Source organism: Orycteropus afer, unplaced genomic scaffold (genome assembly GCF_000298275.1).
Source record: "Orycteropus afer afer isolate SDZICR_OR568_19922 unplaced genomic scaffold, OryAfe1.0 scaffold00027, whole genome shotgun sequence".
In the NCBI taxonomy this organism is placed as follows: Eukaryota; Metazoa; Chordata; class Mammalia; order Tubulidentata; family Orycteropodidae; genus Orycteropus; species Orycteropus afer.
The window spans coordinates 12,697,486-12,713,896 of NW_006921614.1; the positions used below are offsets into that span (position 1 = coordinate 12,697,486).

Sequence of the window (16,411 nt, forward strand, 5' to 3'; positions counted from 1 at the left end):
GACATCTGAGTTATTTATTGCTGCTTCCGTTGTGTTGATGATGGAACCAAGTAATATGAAATCTCTGACAACTGCAATCTTTTCTCCATTTATCATGATGCTGCTTATTGGTCCAAGGAGCACTGGTGGTGTAGTGCCTAAGGCAATTTGCCTGCTAACCATAAGGCTGGCGGTTCAAACCCACCAGCCACTCTGTGGAAGGAAGATGCAACAGTCTACTTCTGTAAAGATTTACTTCCTCAGAAACCCAATGGGGGTTGCTCTGAGTCAGAATTGACTTGATGGTGTGAGTTTGGGTTTTTTTTAGGAGGGGCTTATTGGTCCAGTTGTGAGGACTTATGTTTTATATTGAGGTATAATCCATACTGCTGACTATAGTCTTTAATCTTCATCAGTAAGTATTTCATGTCATCTTCACTTTCAGGAAACAAGGTTGTGTCATCTGCATATCACAGGTTGTTAATGAGTCTTCCTCCAATCCTGACGCCTCATTCTTCTTCATATATAGTCTAGCTTCTCGGATTATTTGGTCAGCGTACAGACTGAATAAGTATGGTGAAAGGGTACAACCCCAACATACTCCTTTCCTGATTTTAAACCATGCAATATCCCTTTGTTCTGTTAATATATGTGTATATTACATGAAGATTTGTTGTTTGGTAATATTAAGTTGGCTCTGACTCAAGATGATCTTACGTATAATAGAACGAAATGTTCAGTTCCGTGCCATTCTCATAATCGTTGCTATATTTAAGTCTGTTGTTGCAGCCACTATGTCAATCCATCTCATTTCTCTTTTTGCTCACCCTTTGCTTTATCATGATACCCTTCTCCTTCTGATAGCATGTCCAAAACAAGAGAGACAAAGCCTCACCATCTTCGTTTCTAAGGAACATTCTGGCTGTACTTCCTCCAGGACTGATTTGTTGGTCCTTCTGGCAATCCATGGTATATTTAATATCCTTTTCCAACACCATAATTCACATGCATCAATTCTTCAGTCAGTCTTCTCTTTCCATTGTCCAGTTTTCACATGCATATGAAGCAATTGAAAACACCGTGGCTCAGATCAGTAAACTTTAGTCATCAAAATAACCTCTTTGCTTTTTAAGACTTTAAAGAGGTCTTTGATTGCACACATATAGTTACTTTCCTATTGGGATATAGCTTTAACGGGAACTTGGCATCTGACCAGGAAGGGTCTTCAGCTTTGAAAGATCCAGACAAATGAGTGTAGTAAAGATGACTCATACTGGGACACAACACAATCCAGGAAGCAGATGACAACATTACATTTACTCTAAATTACTGTTGTTATCTTATGCAAAATTTTGAAAACTTCAGTGAGTTGAAAGTTTCAAAAGTAAATTAAATTCGATTTAATTAAAAATTTAATTGTGATTTAATTTAATTTTTAATTTAAGAAGGAAGGACCGTAATACTTCAAACAAAATTTCTTCTTCTTCATAAAGAGATATTTTTATTTATTAGAATCCTGACAATGCATGCTCTCAGTTAGAGGGGCAGGCAGGACTGTTTATGTGAGTTTCACAGGGAAGAGAAGTTGAGGGTGGTTAGTTCCTTGGGTCTTCTGTGAGGTCACAAACCTATGGGATATGAGAATGTGAGACTGCTCCATAGCAAATGAGACCATTTTATCCCTGAGAGGGTTCTTGGGTTTTGCTATTTTGTAGAGTAAACAGATGTTTACAAAATTTCAGGACCCAAATTGAATCCACACCTGTGGCTTCCAGCCAAACAAAAGACAGGCATATGAGTTGAACATTTACCTCAAGTAGATACTCTCCTTGGAGAGAGCAATCATGGGAGAAAGAAGGGCTGCTTATGCACAGGGAGACAGCTCAGGGGGCAGGAGTCCATGGAGGGATGGACACAGGGAAGAGGTATTTATCGGGAGGAAGTGGGAGGGAAGATGTTTCACTGTGGTAAACTGTGGTCAATGTCATGAGACAAAATATATGTGAACTGCTGTATGAAAAGTGAATTTTCTTTGTAAATCTTCACCCAAATCACAATTAAAAAAAAAAAAAAAAAAAGAGAGAGAAAAAAAAAATTCAGGACCCATTACTTTGACCAGCTAGTTTCAGTTACATCATCTTTGTCACCTTTATAAATAGGATTGATTAATAGTAGTAGCCACCATGATAATGAGAGGTACTCAAAGAGCACTTCCCACTCGATTTCTCTCACTAGAACCATTCTTATGAGGGCCCCTCTGAAGGCAGGGGAGGAAGAAGGGCTTGTAGAGAAGAAGGTAAGATCCTAAGTCCTTCTGTAAAAGGCAGACAGGGCTGAGCCTTGATTGACCAGGAATTCACTTCTTCCCTGCCTAGTCTGAATTCAGTCATCAATTCTGTCACCAAATGCCTTCAAGAGTTAGGATGGTGGCTCAAACACTGTTGGTAACATCAGGTCCAAGGCAGGAAATGACACATGGCAGGAGCTGGTCCTCATGGCCACCTTCAGTCTCCATCACTCTGCCCAGCAGCCAGAAGAGCTGCTCTTTTCTAGAAACAAACAAACAAAAAAAGATGAAAGGAGAGAGTGGGGGGAAACAGGCTCGCAGCAGGATTTTTCCTCTAAAGCTCTTAAAAAGCCTGTGCCAGGGGAGGGGAGAATGGCTGGCTGCATTTCCTCCTGTTATTATCTGCATCGGTGCTGTACAAACAGCACTGCTTTGTGAGCCTGGCAGTGTTGGGCTGAGCTCCCAGCCCTCAGATGAGTCACCCTCTGTCTGGGCAGGCGTGATTTTAAAAGTGCATGTGTGTTCCTCTGATTATATACTTACAGACACCAGCTTGGGGGCTGGGGGAGGAGAGGGCACAGGAGTGAACAGGTTGGGATAGATACTGGGTGGCAGGAGAAGCCAAATGGGAAGAGTGCTCAATCCATAAAGCAGAGGAGCCTAACCACTGTCATTTATTGATATGCTGTGTCTCTACCAGGTGCTCAGCTCAAAGACACTGCCTATCATCTTCACAATGTAACAAAACAGGTTTCCAGTTTTCCATTTTTCAGATGTCTCAGATGTTGTAACAAAGGCTCCAAGACTTAGGAGCTAGGAAACAGCAGAGTGAGTGCACTCCACTAAGGTGGTGTTGCACTGCACATGTAGTAAAGTGCTCACTGTTTTTTGTTTTTTAAGAAAAACAAACAGTTACTGTCAATTCATATGATCCCATGCATGTCGGAGTAGAACTGTGCTCGATAGGTTTTCAATGGCTGATTTTTTTTAGAGTAGATCACCAGGCCTTTCTTCTGGGGTGCCTCTGGTGGACTTGAACCTCCATCCTTTGCGTTAGCAGCCAACTGAGTTAACTGCACCACCTAGGGTCTCCACCCATCTGTTAGGGGCTCCCATTTCCTCAGTATCATACCTTCTGGGTTTCACCCTCGGTTCCTATGTGGCCTCAAATTTCCAACTTGAATTAAACAACACAGGCCAGGAGACAAATATCTCCAGAAACTCTCGGTTGGGCTGTGTCATCAGTGAAGCTGCCTGGGAACAGGGCATTCTATGGAGAGGTTCTGCAAGGCTCCAACTGCTTCTGAAGAACCAAATATATGGGAGTTGGAGTGGGGGAAAAGGTCAGGTCAGAGGTAACTGGGGAGAGCATCAGTGGGTCTTTCTATTCAGATTGAGCCAACAGGGGAGGTCTGGACCTGGAGAGAAGAGAAAGCCCAGGAAAACCATCCCACCCTGAAAGGAGGCTCCAGGTGCCTGCAGGCCTGCTGAGCTGGGAGGACCCTGAAGGACTGGCTTCCAGAAACAGGCATATGAGACCTTGACTTTGCCTAAGTTTATACCCCTGATATATGCCAACCATTAACATGGCAAATAGGATTAATATTATTTATAATTACAGTATCATCTTGGGTTTTAGGGGGATTTTTCTCCCATAAACACAGCCTGCTTTCATATGTAGCTTCTCATTTCCTACTCACAAAGCTTTCTCTGGAGCACCTATAATTATCTTAATTTTACAGTAAGAGAAACTGGCCCCAGAGAGATGGTATAGCTCTGTGAATCCAAAGCAGTCCCCAGGCCCCTGCTCAGCCAGCCCACTGCTTCACTACTTACTGCCTTTGAGGATAATTAAGGCTGGCTCTTACACCACCCTACCCTGCCCAAGAGTTTCAAACTCATCTAGGCTTTCTCTTTATAGAAAGAATCTAGATTCCTTCACTTTCTAGCTTTGTGGCTAGTCAACCCTTCAAACTTGGTTTTCTGAGCTGTGAAATTGGGGGAGTAATGCTTACTCTGTAACAGTGCTGTTCAGTAGAAATATAATGCAAGCTGAGCCACGTAGGTAATTAAAAATTTCCTGGTAACCAGGTTTTGAGAAGTTAAAAGAAACAAGTGAAATTAATTTCAATAATGTATTTTATTTAATAAATATATCTAAAATATTGTCATCTGATAAAACCAAACACATTGCCGTCAATTTGATTCTGACTCATAGCAACCATGTAGGACAGAGTCAGATTGCCCCATTGGGTTTCCAAGGTCATAAATCTTTAGGGAAGCTGACTATCCCATCTTTATCCCAGGGAGTGGCTCATGGATTCAAAAAGCCAACCTTCAGGTTAGCAGCTGAGGGCATAACTATTGTATCATCAGAGGTCCTATCTTTTGATACGCAATAAATATAAAGAATTAGTAATGGAATCTTTTACATTGTGGTAACTTACTGTTTTTGAAACCCAGTGTGTATTTTACACTGACAGCACACCTCAATACAGACTGGGACACCTCTCAAGCCCTCACTAGCCCTGTACAGCCAGTGGCTGCCATATTGGACAGAGTGGTTGTCAGGCTTCTGTGAAGATGAGGTGACATCATGTGTGAGAAGCATACATACAGCGGCTGACACACACACGTGGCTATTACATCCCTCCTCTCTCTCTCTCATAGACACACAATTTCCCACATTTAAGTTGCTTCTACAAGGATTCAAGAGCCCAAAGCCAACATCAGACAATCCTGCACCCTCGAAGCTACCTTGTCCTTTTCCCAGCCACTGCCAAGTCCACTATGCTCCTTTGAAAAGCCGCGCACCCTGCAGGCCTGCGTTCCTCTCTCCAGGGACCCTCACCGCTCCCCAGCCTAACGGAAAGGGAACGAGGCGCGGAGAGGGCCCATTCGACAGTAGCTGTAGATCCCACTGAAAAATGCGACCCCCAGCCCCGGACCCCGGTCTTTAGTTCCTTCTAAGCAAACGCAGGTGGAGCGGGAGCTGCGGTGCTGCTGGAGGGCCTGGAGCTGGGTGGTGACCGGGCCCAGCATGGGGAGGGGGCGGCTGGTAGGGCCCGAGGCCCGGGCGCCGCCCTTGACCACAGAACCCAGGACCTGGGAGCCCCTGTTCGCCGGCGCGCCGCGCCCCGGCTCCCCCTCGCGGTGCCGCAGTCGGCCCGCGTCCCCGCGCCCAGCTCCGCGCCAGCCTCTCCCCGTGCCCTCAGTGCGCGCGGACGGGCGGGGCCAGGGGCGGGGCGGACCGCTTTCACCCGCCCCCGCTCCTTGCTATAAAAACCGGAGCCGCAGCAAGATCTCGTCTCTGCGCTTCCGACTGGTCAACGCTGCGCCCACTGCTCACAGGGCCCGCCATCTCCGCTCCGCAGCTGCACCATGCGTGAGATCGTGCACATCCAGGCGGGCCAGTGCGGCAACCAGATCGGCGCCAAGGTGGGCGCGCACCCGGGAGGGGCCGGGCAGAGGACCCGAGGGTGCGAGCCGGAGCGGGAGCGCTGGGAAGGGAGCTGGGTGGAGGACCGAGAATACCGGCTGGAGCCAGGGGTCGGTGCGCAGGGATAGGCGGCGAGGTGGGGCGAGACCCCTGAGGGTGCAGGCCGGGGGTCTGGCCCGGGCGCGGGGAAACGGAGGCTCCGAGCCCGCAGGGCTGCGGATGGGTAGGTTCCGCGGAGCTAGAGCAGAGCAGTGCCCAGGAAGCCGCCCAACCTGCCACGATGCGCCACGACGCAGCCGCGTGCCTTGCAATAGAGGCCCTTTTAAATTTCCTTTGACCCAACATTTACGCGAGACATAATTGGCATTCCCCTCGGGAATAGGAATCTCTGTAATTTGGATAGGGGCTATGGTCATATTGATCCAGTGGCCTCAATGAATTAAATTAGTATACTTTTGTCTGCCACTGAATAATAATAATTAAAAAAATGCAATGTCATTGGGGTGATATGTTATAGAGGCATCTCGGTAGGGTTACACAGAAGAGGATGTTAGATTATTTCTCTCAATATGGACACCATCTACAAAGGACAGAATTCCCTTAGGATCTTCTTTGGTGTCTCCGGAGGCAGGGGTTGATGTAAAGCGGCTGTACATCACTGAGTGGGGTGCAAGGAGTCAGCCTGGTGTGGGTGTGAGCGCGCGTCAGTGCAAGGACGAAGTCTCTTTCAAGACCGCCATATTGCCCCCCCAAGCCTCCCCGCCCCTTTCCTGCTGCGGGTTCACAATGGAACCTTCACCACACCAGGGTCAGCTCCTCCACCGCCCCTTGTCCTCCCGTGACCCTGCCTGCCTGTCTTCCTCAGTCTTGGTGTGGTCGGTGCCCGGAGGCCAATCTGTCCTCAGAGACATCAGTCTGTGCTGCTCAAGCGGCCTGGGAGGGGTTTCCTGGCAGCTAGGGCAGGCTCACCTGGTTGTCAAACTGCCAGGGCCATCTATCAGCTGAGACTCCCTGACATTCAGCCCTGTCCCAGGAGGGGGGAGACTCCAGCCTCTTGGAGGGGACTGCAGTGCCCACCTCCTCCTGCAGGGCCACTCCCTGCTTGCAGTCTGTCTCCATAATATGGCTGATGCGCTGCGGATTTCCCAGCCCCTCAGCAGCAGCAGCTGCTGGAGGAACTGGGGGTGTGCAGCTATTTTCTCTCTGCCCAGGACTCACTAGCTATATGACCACAATGGCTGCTGTTAAAGGAGGAGGAAGAAAATGACCATGGTGAATGACTTTCAGGAGACCATACTATTATGTCACTTTTTCCTTTTTTAATTTCAGTTTTGGGAAGTCATCAGTGATGAGCATGGTATAGACCCCACTGGCAGTTATCATGGTGACAGTGACTTACAGCTGGAGAGAATCAATGTCTACTACAATGAAGCTGCTGGTAATTATTTGAACATTTTTTGTCTAATCAACCTTGCTTTCCACATTGTGGAAGCATACGTATTTGGAACATACATGTGACAAAGAAATGCTTCTTACATTCATTTTAATGCCACCTACTAAAGAATACGCCTTATCATTCTTTAAGACTCGTGCATGTTTGATGTGGCTAAACATGCCAAGTATCTCCTTTTTGAAAGCAGAGAAACCCAGTTCTCCTACTTTTGTCTCAGCTGCTGGAATTTTCCCTTTTGAACTCAGATGGGCAAGCCACAGGGGTGAGGCACAGCCTTCTCCCATAATTACTTAGCTAGCTGCAGGTCTAATTCCAGCTTTTGTCCTGCTCAGGTAACAAATATGTACCGCGGGCCATTCTGGTGGATCTGGAGCCTGGCACGATGGATTCAGTCAGGTCTGGGCCATTTGGCCAGATCTTCAGGCCAGACAACTTCGTATTTGGTATGTATCATCAACAGTTGGGATTGGCTAAATGATTCACCTTCTTCCAAAACCATGAGCATCACAGTGCTGAGTGGTATGTGCTGAGGTGGAGGAATGTGCATCCACAGACATCCTGAGTCTTCGCCTCACTCCATCCAGTCCAGTGACTGCTTTCTGATCACTTTCTCTATAGCTCAAAGAGCAATTTTAGCTTGTAGTGGGCTGCCGCAGTCTTCCCATTAAACTTCTGAGGTTTAAGAATAAAGAGCAATGCGAGCACTTCAAACAATAATAGTTCATAGACTGCTGATCATTTTGAAGGACCAATGACCACAGGAAACCACTTAAAGAGACCAAAGCAAATTAAAAAAAACTCAAAACCAGTTAGGATTACTTACAACCAGTCTCTGCTGTCTGACCATCTGGTGCTTTTGCCCTTCCCTATTTAAATTTATATAACATGAGTATTTACATGAGGTCTGTATCCTCTGTTCTTAAAATTAAAAGCATTTAGGCTTATTAAACCTATCTGCTTTCTCAATTGCCTCATATGAATGAAATTTGCTTTTTCCTTCATTATGATTTCCAGTGTTTTTGAGGGTCACTGATAACATTGAAAAATATTTCTCTAGGTAAAAAGGGGGCATCAAAAAGAGAAGAATCTGCAACTCTAGGACTAGGCTTACTTTCTCCTCCAAAGTGAAATGGCAGAATTCAGAATTCCTTACATTTTAGCATCTAATCTTCTCCTTTCCCTCTGGCAGGCCAGAGTGGTGCTGGCAATAACTGGGCAAAGGGCCACTACACAGAGGGAGCAGAACTGGTGGACTCGGTGCTGGATGTGGTGAGGAAGGAATCTGAGAGCTGTGACTGTCTCCAGGGCTTCCAGCTGACCCACTCGCTGGGGGGCGGTACAGGGTCCGGGATGGGCACGCTGCTTATCAGCAAGATCAGGGAGGAGTATCCCGACCGCATCATGAACACCTTCAGTGTCATGCCCTCTCCCAAGGTGTCAGACACTGTGGTTGAGCCCTACAATGCCACTCTGTCTGTCCACCAACTGGTGGAGAACACGGATGAAACCTATTCTATTGATAATGAGGCCCTGTATGACATTTGCTTCCGTACCCTGAAACTGACCACCCCCACGTATGGGGACCTCAACCACCTGGTGTCAGCCACTATGAGTGGGGTCACCACCTGCCTGCGTTTCCCAGGCCAGCTGAATGCAGACCTCCGCAAATTGGCAGTGAACATGGTGCCCTTCCCCCGGCTGCACTTCTTCATGCCCGGCTTTGCCCCCCTGACCAGCCGGGGTAGCCAGCAGTACCGGGCCCTGACAGTGCCCGAGCTCACCCAGCAGATGTTCGACTCCAAGAACATGATGGCCGCCTGTGACCCCCGCCATGGCCGCTACCTCACTGTGGCTGCCATCTTCCGGGGCCGCATGTCCATGAAGGAGGTGGATGAACAGATGCTCAATGTGCAGAACAAAAACAGCAGCTACTTTGTGGAGTGGATCCCCAACAACGTGAAGACGGCTGTGTGTGACATCCCGCCCCGTGGCCTCAAGATGTCAGCCACCTTCATTGGCAACAGCACAGCCATCCAGGAGCTGTTCAAGCGTATCTCTGAGCAGTTCACGGCCATGTTCCGGCGCAAGGCTTTCCTGCACTGGTACACGGGTGAGGGCATGGATGAGATGGAGTTCACTGAGGCTGAGAGCAACATGAATGACCTGGTGTCTGAGTACCAGCAGTACCAGGATGCCACAGCTGATGAGCAAGGGGAGTTCGAGGAGGAGGAGGGTGAGGACGAGGCTTAAAAACTTCTCTGAATAAATTGTGCATCCTTAGTGAACTTCTACTGTTGTCCTCAAGCATGGTCTTTCTTTGTATACTATGGTGCTCAGTTTTGCTCTGTCAGAAGTTCACACTGTCAATATAATATGTGGAACTACTCTTAATAATTACGGTATTGTCTGTTAAGATATCTATACTAATAAAAAGCATGTGTCCAATGCATTGTGGTCTGTTCATTCTGACTTTTATAATTAATTTATTTTTACTATTTTTAAAGTATAAAGTTTCAGGGTTTAACAATTTTAGCAACAATATAGGATTTCTACTTTAATGCTTCATTAATAAACTTCCTGCCTTTTTAGTAAAACCAAAGCCAAACTCACTGCCATCCAGTCAATTCTAACTCATAGTGACACCCCCGTTGGATTTTCAAGGCTATAGATCTTTATGGAAGCAGACTGCCTTATCTTTCTTCCACAGAGCAGCTGATGGGTTTAAACCGCTCACCTTTTGGTTAGCGTCCAAACGCCTTAACCAGTACATCACCAATGATTCTGTATTATTCACTGGACTAAAGTGCTAAGGTAAGGGGACCTTTCAAAAGTGAACCAGGAACATAAAAAAGGAAATAAAAATACAGAAGTAATAAAGTGAACTAGGAGTGGAATAGTGATTTGGGAATAAAACAAACCGTATTTCCTTATTTGCTATAGCTCCGGGTACCCTATGGATCTGTAGAGCTAGGAACTTAGTTAAGGATTTTCCTCTACTTTTCTTTTTCCCTTTCATGTGATAAATATAAATAAAAAGAAAAGTGAATGCTTGTACTTCTCAGATAAAAGGTACAGTATAAATTCAAGGTGCCCTAAAATAGTAGTCATGAACACTATAAATATTTCACTCAACAAATTTATTTAAAAGTAAAATCAATGGTAGGGATTTATTTTTGAAGACATTGGTGGAAATTTTCAACTTAAGAGTCAGATCTAAGTTTTGTAGCTATTAAAACTAGAAGGTATTTCAGTATGTCATTATTCTTGATTTTAGAGTGATCCACATTTCATCGGGCAGTTTGTAGCAGGTGTGGAGAGCTCGGGAAGGCAGATAAACTAAGGTGGGACTCAGGTGGGATTTCAAAGCCAAGGATCTCAGGCAACAATGTGATCAGGCCCCACGCCAAAGAATCACCAGGACTCAACTTCTCAAGGACATTTCATTGTAGGAAGTCTTCCACTAGGTTGTTGAATTCATTTGCAAAACGTAAATGCAGGTTATGCTTCCCTTTGGGCATCAGATGTAACCTAGTAGCAAAACAAAGCTTTGGATCAGTGAGTGACACCATGTAAAAACCTCTTGCCCTCACAAACACCTTACAAAAATCTAAAGTGAAGAACTGCTCCCTGTCTCTTTTTCCAACAATATTGGGAAGAAAAACTTAAGTAGTATAAATTTTACATGAACACAGACATATGGTAGCCCTCAAGGAAAGCCTCTGGTTGTTATGACCAACATGCAGGTTGGCTGTAAAGCCCATCACTCAACAGTAACACAAAACACACATTGTATTTGGAATTGCATTATGGTTTGACTATAAAATTGAGAGGACTGTGATTTTGTGTTTAGTTTAAAAAAAAAAAAAAACCCAATTTTAATAAAATTGATTTTAACAGAAGGGTTGAAAGAATATAAAAAATAAGTACACCTGGTCTTACCTGTATAGTAAAGTTTCACAGATTAGGGGGTTATATGAAAACTGGCATGGGAAAATAGAGGATGACAACATCAGATCACAAAATAGACCATGACTAGGTCATTACACAACTGCCAAACCACTGAGAATCATGGCCCAGCCATATGTCTTTAATGCGCAAAATAATAGATTTTTAACTATTGTCATAAACACAAAATGTCAGATAATAAGATAAGTAAGAGTAGGTGTAAGAAGCAGGACCCACTGGATTGGGGGTGGTGAATTTCTTGGACTGTCTAGTGGGGAAACCCAAACCAGAGTCACAGCCACCACTGTGACTGCTGTTCAAGATTCCAAATCACTATTATTTTTGCAAAGCAGCATTTACAGCATGATGTGTTGGACAGACTGCGGATGTGTGTCTTCAGAGCTGTGGGCCCTTTGTTCAGGGGTTACTTAGGTGGCTGACACAGTGTGTCTATTGTGGCCAGCTTCACTGTCAACGTAAGGCTTCTTCCTTTCCACAGGTTTTGGTCAAATATGAGTGCTTTGCATTTGCTTTCATGAAAACATCCTTCTCTATTTTATTCATTAGCTATAAAAGCTCAGCAGTAACAAAAGTTTAAAACATCTAGGATAAAGTATAAGTTAAAGCTGTTTTGTCCACAATACTATTGGACATTAATATGCCTCATTCTCTTGATCTCTCAACAACGGGGCTAAGAGCTCCACAGCCTCAACAAGCCCTTGGGAAAAATAGGCTGGAGAATAGCAGTGTCTAAGGCATCTGACTGCTAACCAGGAGGCTGATGGTTCAAACCCACCAGCCACTCTTTGGAAGGAAGATTGGGCAATCTACTTTCATAGTGATACCACCTCAGAAACCCCAGGAGGGGTTGCTATGAGTCGGATCCGACTCGAGGGCAGTGAGTTTGGTTTGGTTTGTTTTTTAGGCAAGATGTGGGCCTCTTGCAACTCAACCACTGGGGAGAGGGGGAGAAACAAATTAAGACAATCTACTCGAAAGGAGGATATACTGTTGGCATCTTTTAGAGCTCTTGGGACTGTTAATAATAATAATCAGAAAATTCTGTTGTTGTTGTTATGTGCGGTCAAGTCGGACCCAACTCATAGTGACCTCCCTTGGGTTTCCGAGGCAGTATCACTATGGAAGTAGATTGCCCCATCCTCCTTCTTAGTAGTGGCGACATTCACTTTTAATGCTATTAAATTAAAATTAAAGATGAACTGCACCAACCCCAAAGGCAGGACCTTGGCTGTCCTACACAAGGACAGACCTTGCAGGACATGTCTAGGCTCAGTTGCATCCCCTAGTTTGTATTAAGCTGGATTCCAAGGCAGGAACCCCAACCAGCTGAGCTGGCAGTCCTCTCGGGTGGATGCCCAATACTGAAGGAGAGACACCAGCTGTGAACGCCTTCCTTTTAGCCATTCATTGCTACCTGAAGCACCCTCCCTGCAGTCATCTCAAGACCTTGGTTAAACAAAAATGAGCTCCCTGTCATTATAAATATAGAAGACCCCTTTCTGAGGCATTGTTCAGAACTGCTTTGGACTTTGGATGGACAGATGGACAGATGGATGACGGTATGAAGAAAATTGCTCTTCTCCTTGATCTCATGCTGCTCATCTCAAGGTCCTTAGAATACTCTCCTCCTATAGGTCTGATGTGTATTCCTCTTTGGGACTGGTAACATGATAACCAAACCCAAATCCACTGAGTCAATTTCAATCATAGTGACCCTATAGGACAGAGTAGGGTTTCCAAGGCTGTAAATCTTTAAGGAAGCAGACTGCTTCATCTTTCTCCCATGGAGTGGCTGGTGGGTTCAAACTTCCAACCTTCTGGTTAGCAGTGAAATGCTTTAACCACTGCACTACCACAGCTCCTTCAGTATCATGATAACCAAAACAATCCAAACTCACTGCCACTGAGGTGATTCTGACTCATAGCAACTCCCAGTGGGTTTCCAAGGCTGAAAATCTTTACAGAAGATTGTCTCATCTTCCTCCCATGGACCAACTGGTGGGTTTGAACCACTGACCCTCTGGTTAGCAGCAAAATGCCTTATCCCCTATGCTACCAGAGCTCCTTCGTATCATAAGAGACAGTCATAAATGTATAGCTGTGAAGACAATGTAGCTACTCTTCTGGTGACTGAGACTGTCACCCAAATAACAAAAGACTCATCATATGTTCCTGGAGAGTGGTTTTCAAATAATCACATCCTCCAGGAAATGTAAGGGCTTCTGAGAGGGCAGGAGTCCTGTGTGGTGCAAATGGGTAACATGCTTGGCTGCTAACTGAAGGGTTGGCAGTTCAAGTCCACCTAGATGTGCTTTGGAAGAAAGCCTAGGCTATCTACTTCCAAAAAATCAGCCATTGAAAACCCTATGGAGCACAGTTCTATTGTGACACAAATGGGGTCACCATGAGTTGGAGTTGACAGCACCTGGTTTTCTGAGAGTGTGAGTTCCTGTTTGCTGGGCCAGGTTCTTCCCTGCATTTGGCACAGCTGGAAGAGCTGGTGGGTTCAAACCACTGACCTTTCGGTGAACAGCAGAGCCCTTAACCACTGTGTCATGAGGGCTCCTTTGCAAGAATTCCAGATGTTGAATTCCACAGTGTAAGTTCAGTGCTCATTTTCCTCCTGCTCCTGTCAATTGAGGTGGGTATGCAAATAAACCAGCAGCCCTGCTGCCCTGGGGATGTTACCTTTCCTTCTTCATTCTGACCTATTAAGCTCTGAGAGCTACAGATAGGGGCAAGGTAGTAAGTGATGTGCTGTAACATTTTTTTCTTCACTTTAATGTGATAAAACTCTAAAATTATGTACCCATAATGTTTCCCAGTAAGTCCGTGACCTTTTTTGTTTTCAGTTGAAAACCCAAAAAAGCTGCTGGCTCTTCACCTAGGTGCTCTTCCATTATGGGAACTGGGCAATAATGTGGCTTACAAGGTGTCCTTGTCACCCAACATCCTTTCAAGGCCATCTGCACCTGACTGCCAGCAACAGTCCCTTTTTATTCAGAAACTAGGAGCGATTATGGCTGTCACTGGTGCTGGAGCTGAACACCAACCCTGCCCTCAGCCTGGCCCCCACGCCCAAAGTCAAGCATCCCCCAGAGGTGTGCTGAGGGCACTAGGGGCCCTACCTAGCTATGAAGCCGCGTCTTCCTCTGAGTTGGCAAAATCCTCCACCTCCATGGCCACTTATCCAACCTCTAAGGGTGTGACAGGTCAACCTCCGCTCAGCTAGAATCTCTGAAAGTAAGGCTGGGCTGGATCTATGGGTAGTACCAGTCTGTGACAGAGAATAGTGGAGAGCAATATGTTGATACAGGAGTGAGGAGTGGATGTGAAGATGGGAAAGGGCTGGGTCAGGATAAGGAAAACCACTGTTTCAGAGTAGCTCATACTTTGTGTTTTATATATTTTCGGACTTCTGCATAGGAGTTGAAGGAGCTCTGGTGGTGTAGAGGCTAAGGCATTTGACTGCTAACCAGAAGGTTGGTGGTTCAAACCCACCAGCTGCTCCACACAAAGATGAGGCAATCTACTTACATAATGATTTACTGTCTTGGAAACCCAATTTGTTATGAGTCAGAATCGACTCAATGGGAGTGGCTTTTTTTTTTTTTTTTTTTTTGAGTAGTAAAGAGCCCTGGTGATACAGTGATTAAGTGCTTGTCTGCTCAACAACAGGTCAGCAGTCTGAACCCACCAGCCACTCCGCTCTGTGGGAAAAAAAAAGACCTGGCAATCTGCTCCGGTAAAGATTTACAGCCTTGGAAACTCTGTGGGGCAGTTTCTACTCTGTTCTATAGAGTCACAATGAGTCAATCAACTTGACCACATGGGTGTGGTTTTTTTGGTTTTACATAGGGGATTATTAGGAGAAAGCGTTCAACTGCCTAGAAATAAATTTTAATATCACTGTGGTAGTTAAAGTTGTATATCAACTTGCTTGGGCCTGGTTGAGTGGCTGGGCAGCTGGTGGTAGTTATTCCCCATGATGAGACTGGCAATCACCTCCAGGGTGGGATCTACCACAAGCAGCTGAGCAGCTGCCTTAGGGATGTGGTCTGCTTCCCATATATAAGCAGCAGCTTTGGGAATGGTCTCTAGCTTATGGCATGTCTGAACCCTGCATGCAGCTGTGTTGTTGTTCAGCAGCCTGCCATGCTCAGCTGACCTTGGGACTTTCAGTGGACTTAAATTAATGGTCTGCTGTGTGGTTTGGTAACATCAGGACTGTGCCTTTTTACTTGTCAACCTTGGGCTTGTCAGTCTCAGCAGCCAGCAGCTGTCTGAGTGCAGAAAAGCCTCTAGCTCCAGTGGGCCAGGAGCAGGAGGCAGAGCTGAAGCCCAAGGTTGAGGGGCTTTCATCCAGCCCTAGAGCCTGGCACTTTGAACTCAGCCTCCCAAATTGTAAGAGAATAATTAACTCCTTTTTGCTAAGGCCATCCCACTTGTGGTATATCCTTGTCAGAGCGGCACTAGGTAACCAGAACAATCACTGAACTTAAATACTCTCTAATGCCTCTTTGCTTCCAAGAGATTCCGTGATTCTTCAACAAAGAAAAAGAGGCAAATTCACGTAAGCAGGAAGCAGTTGTGCTGAACAACTCTGTTCTTTACTCTGCATCATTCTGAGAGAGAAGGTGGTTTGGTTTTTGTTCCATACATGGTATCTATTTATTGGCAAATGCTTTGAAGGGACAGACTGTCATTAAATTTCATTATAAATTAAACAATAAGTTATATGTTCAGTTATAAATGTGCCTTGACAACAAATACCAAGTTCCTAAGAAGTTTGCTCCATGGTTGAGTTGCTTCCAAGTTGTCAGTCAGATGGCCAGCTCCACAGAATCACATTCAGATACTGTTGCTCAAGGAATCCACCTTCCTTTTTTGGAGTCCAAATAAACCAACAATGTTCCAGGCAGGCTCATGACCAACATGAAGGGCTATTGTAGCAGAGGGAGGTAGGAGATGGGAAATACAACTATTCTTAGACAATCATTGCTAGCAACACTTTGCCCTCAACCCATTGTTCCAAAGAGTATTGCTGCTAATAAAATTATATTCCATGAAACAGTCTACCAGAATAATTAACATCTGAACATTAAGGGTGTGTTTTTCTCCCATAATGCTGCATTCTGTGGGTAGGAGATGGGTCTGCAACAGAATTTCTAAATAAACTCTTTGCAGTCTGGGGGAGGCGGGGCAAGATGGCGGACTAGGCAGAAGGATTGCACAGACCCTCTTCAACAAAGAAAAGGGAAACCAATTAACACAGACACAGAAGATA

At 45.5% G+C, this 16,411-nt stretch overlaps 2 protein-coding genes across 2 annotated transcripts in view; one reads left to right on the forward strand and one right to left on the reverse strand.

The window, feature by feature from the left end:
• Positions 1–5,647: 5,647 nt before the first annotated feature.
• Positions 5,648–9,408, forward strand: LOC103192384 (tubulin beta-2A chain). Its single transcript, XM_007935364.1, has 4 exons — positions 5,648–5,704; positions 7,035–7,143; positions 7,491–7,601; positions 8,348–9,408. Exons 1-4 carry the CDS (start codon positions 5,648–5,650, stop codon positions 9,406–9,408), a joined length of 1,338 nt encoding a protein of 445 aa, XP_007933555.1.
• Positions 9,409–10,598: 1,190 nt separating this feature from the next.
• The window catches only part of BPHL (biphenyl hydrolase like), a 61,791-nt gene continuing 55,978 nt past the window's right edge, over positions 10,599–16,411 (reverse strand). The window contains exon 7 of the mRNA XM_007935387.1: positions 10,599–10,686. Coding sequence (XP_007933578.1) covers positions 10,599–10,686 — 88 coding nt within the window. The remainder of the gene's footprint in view (positions 10,687–16,411) is intronic.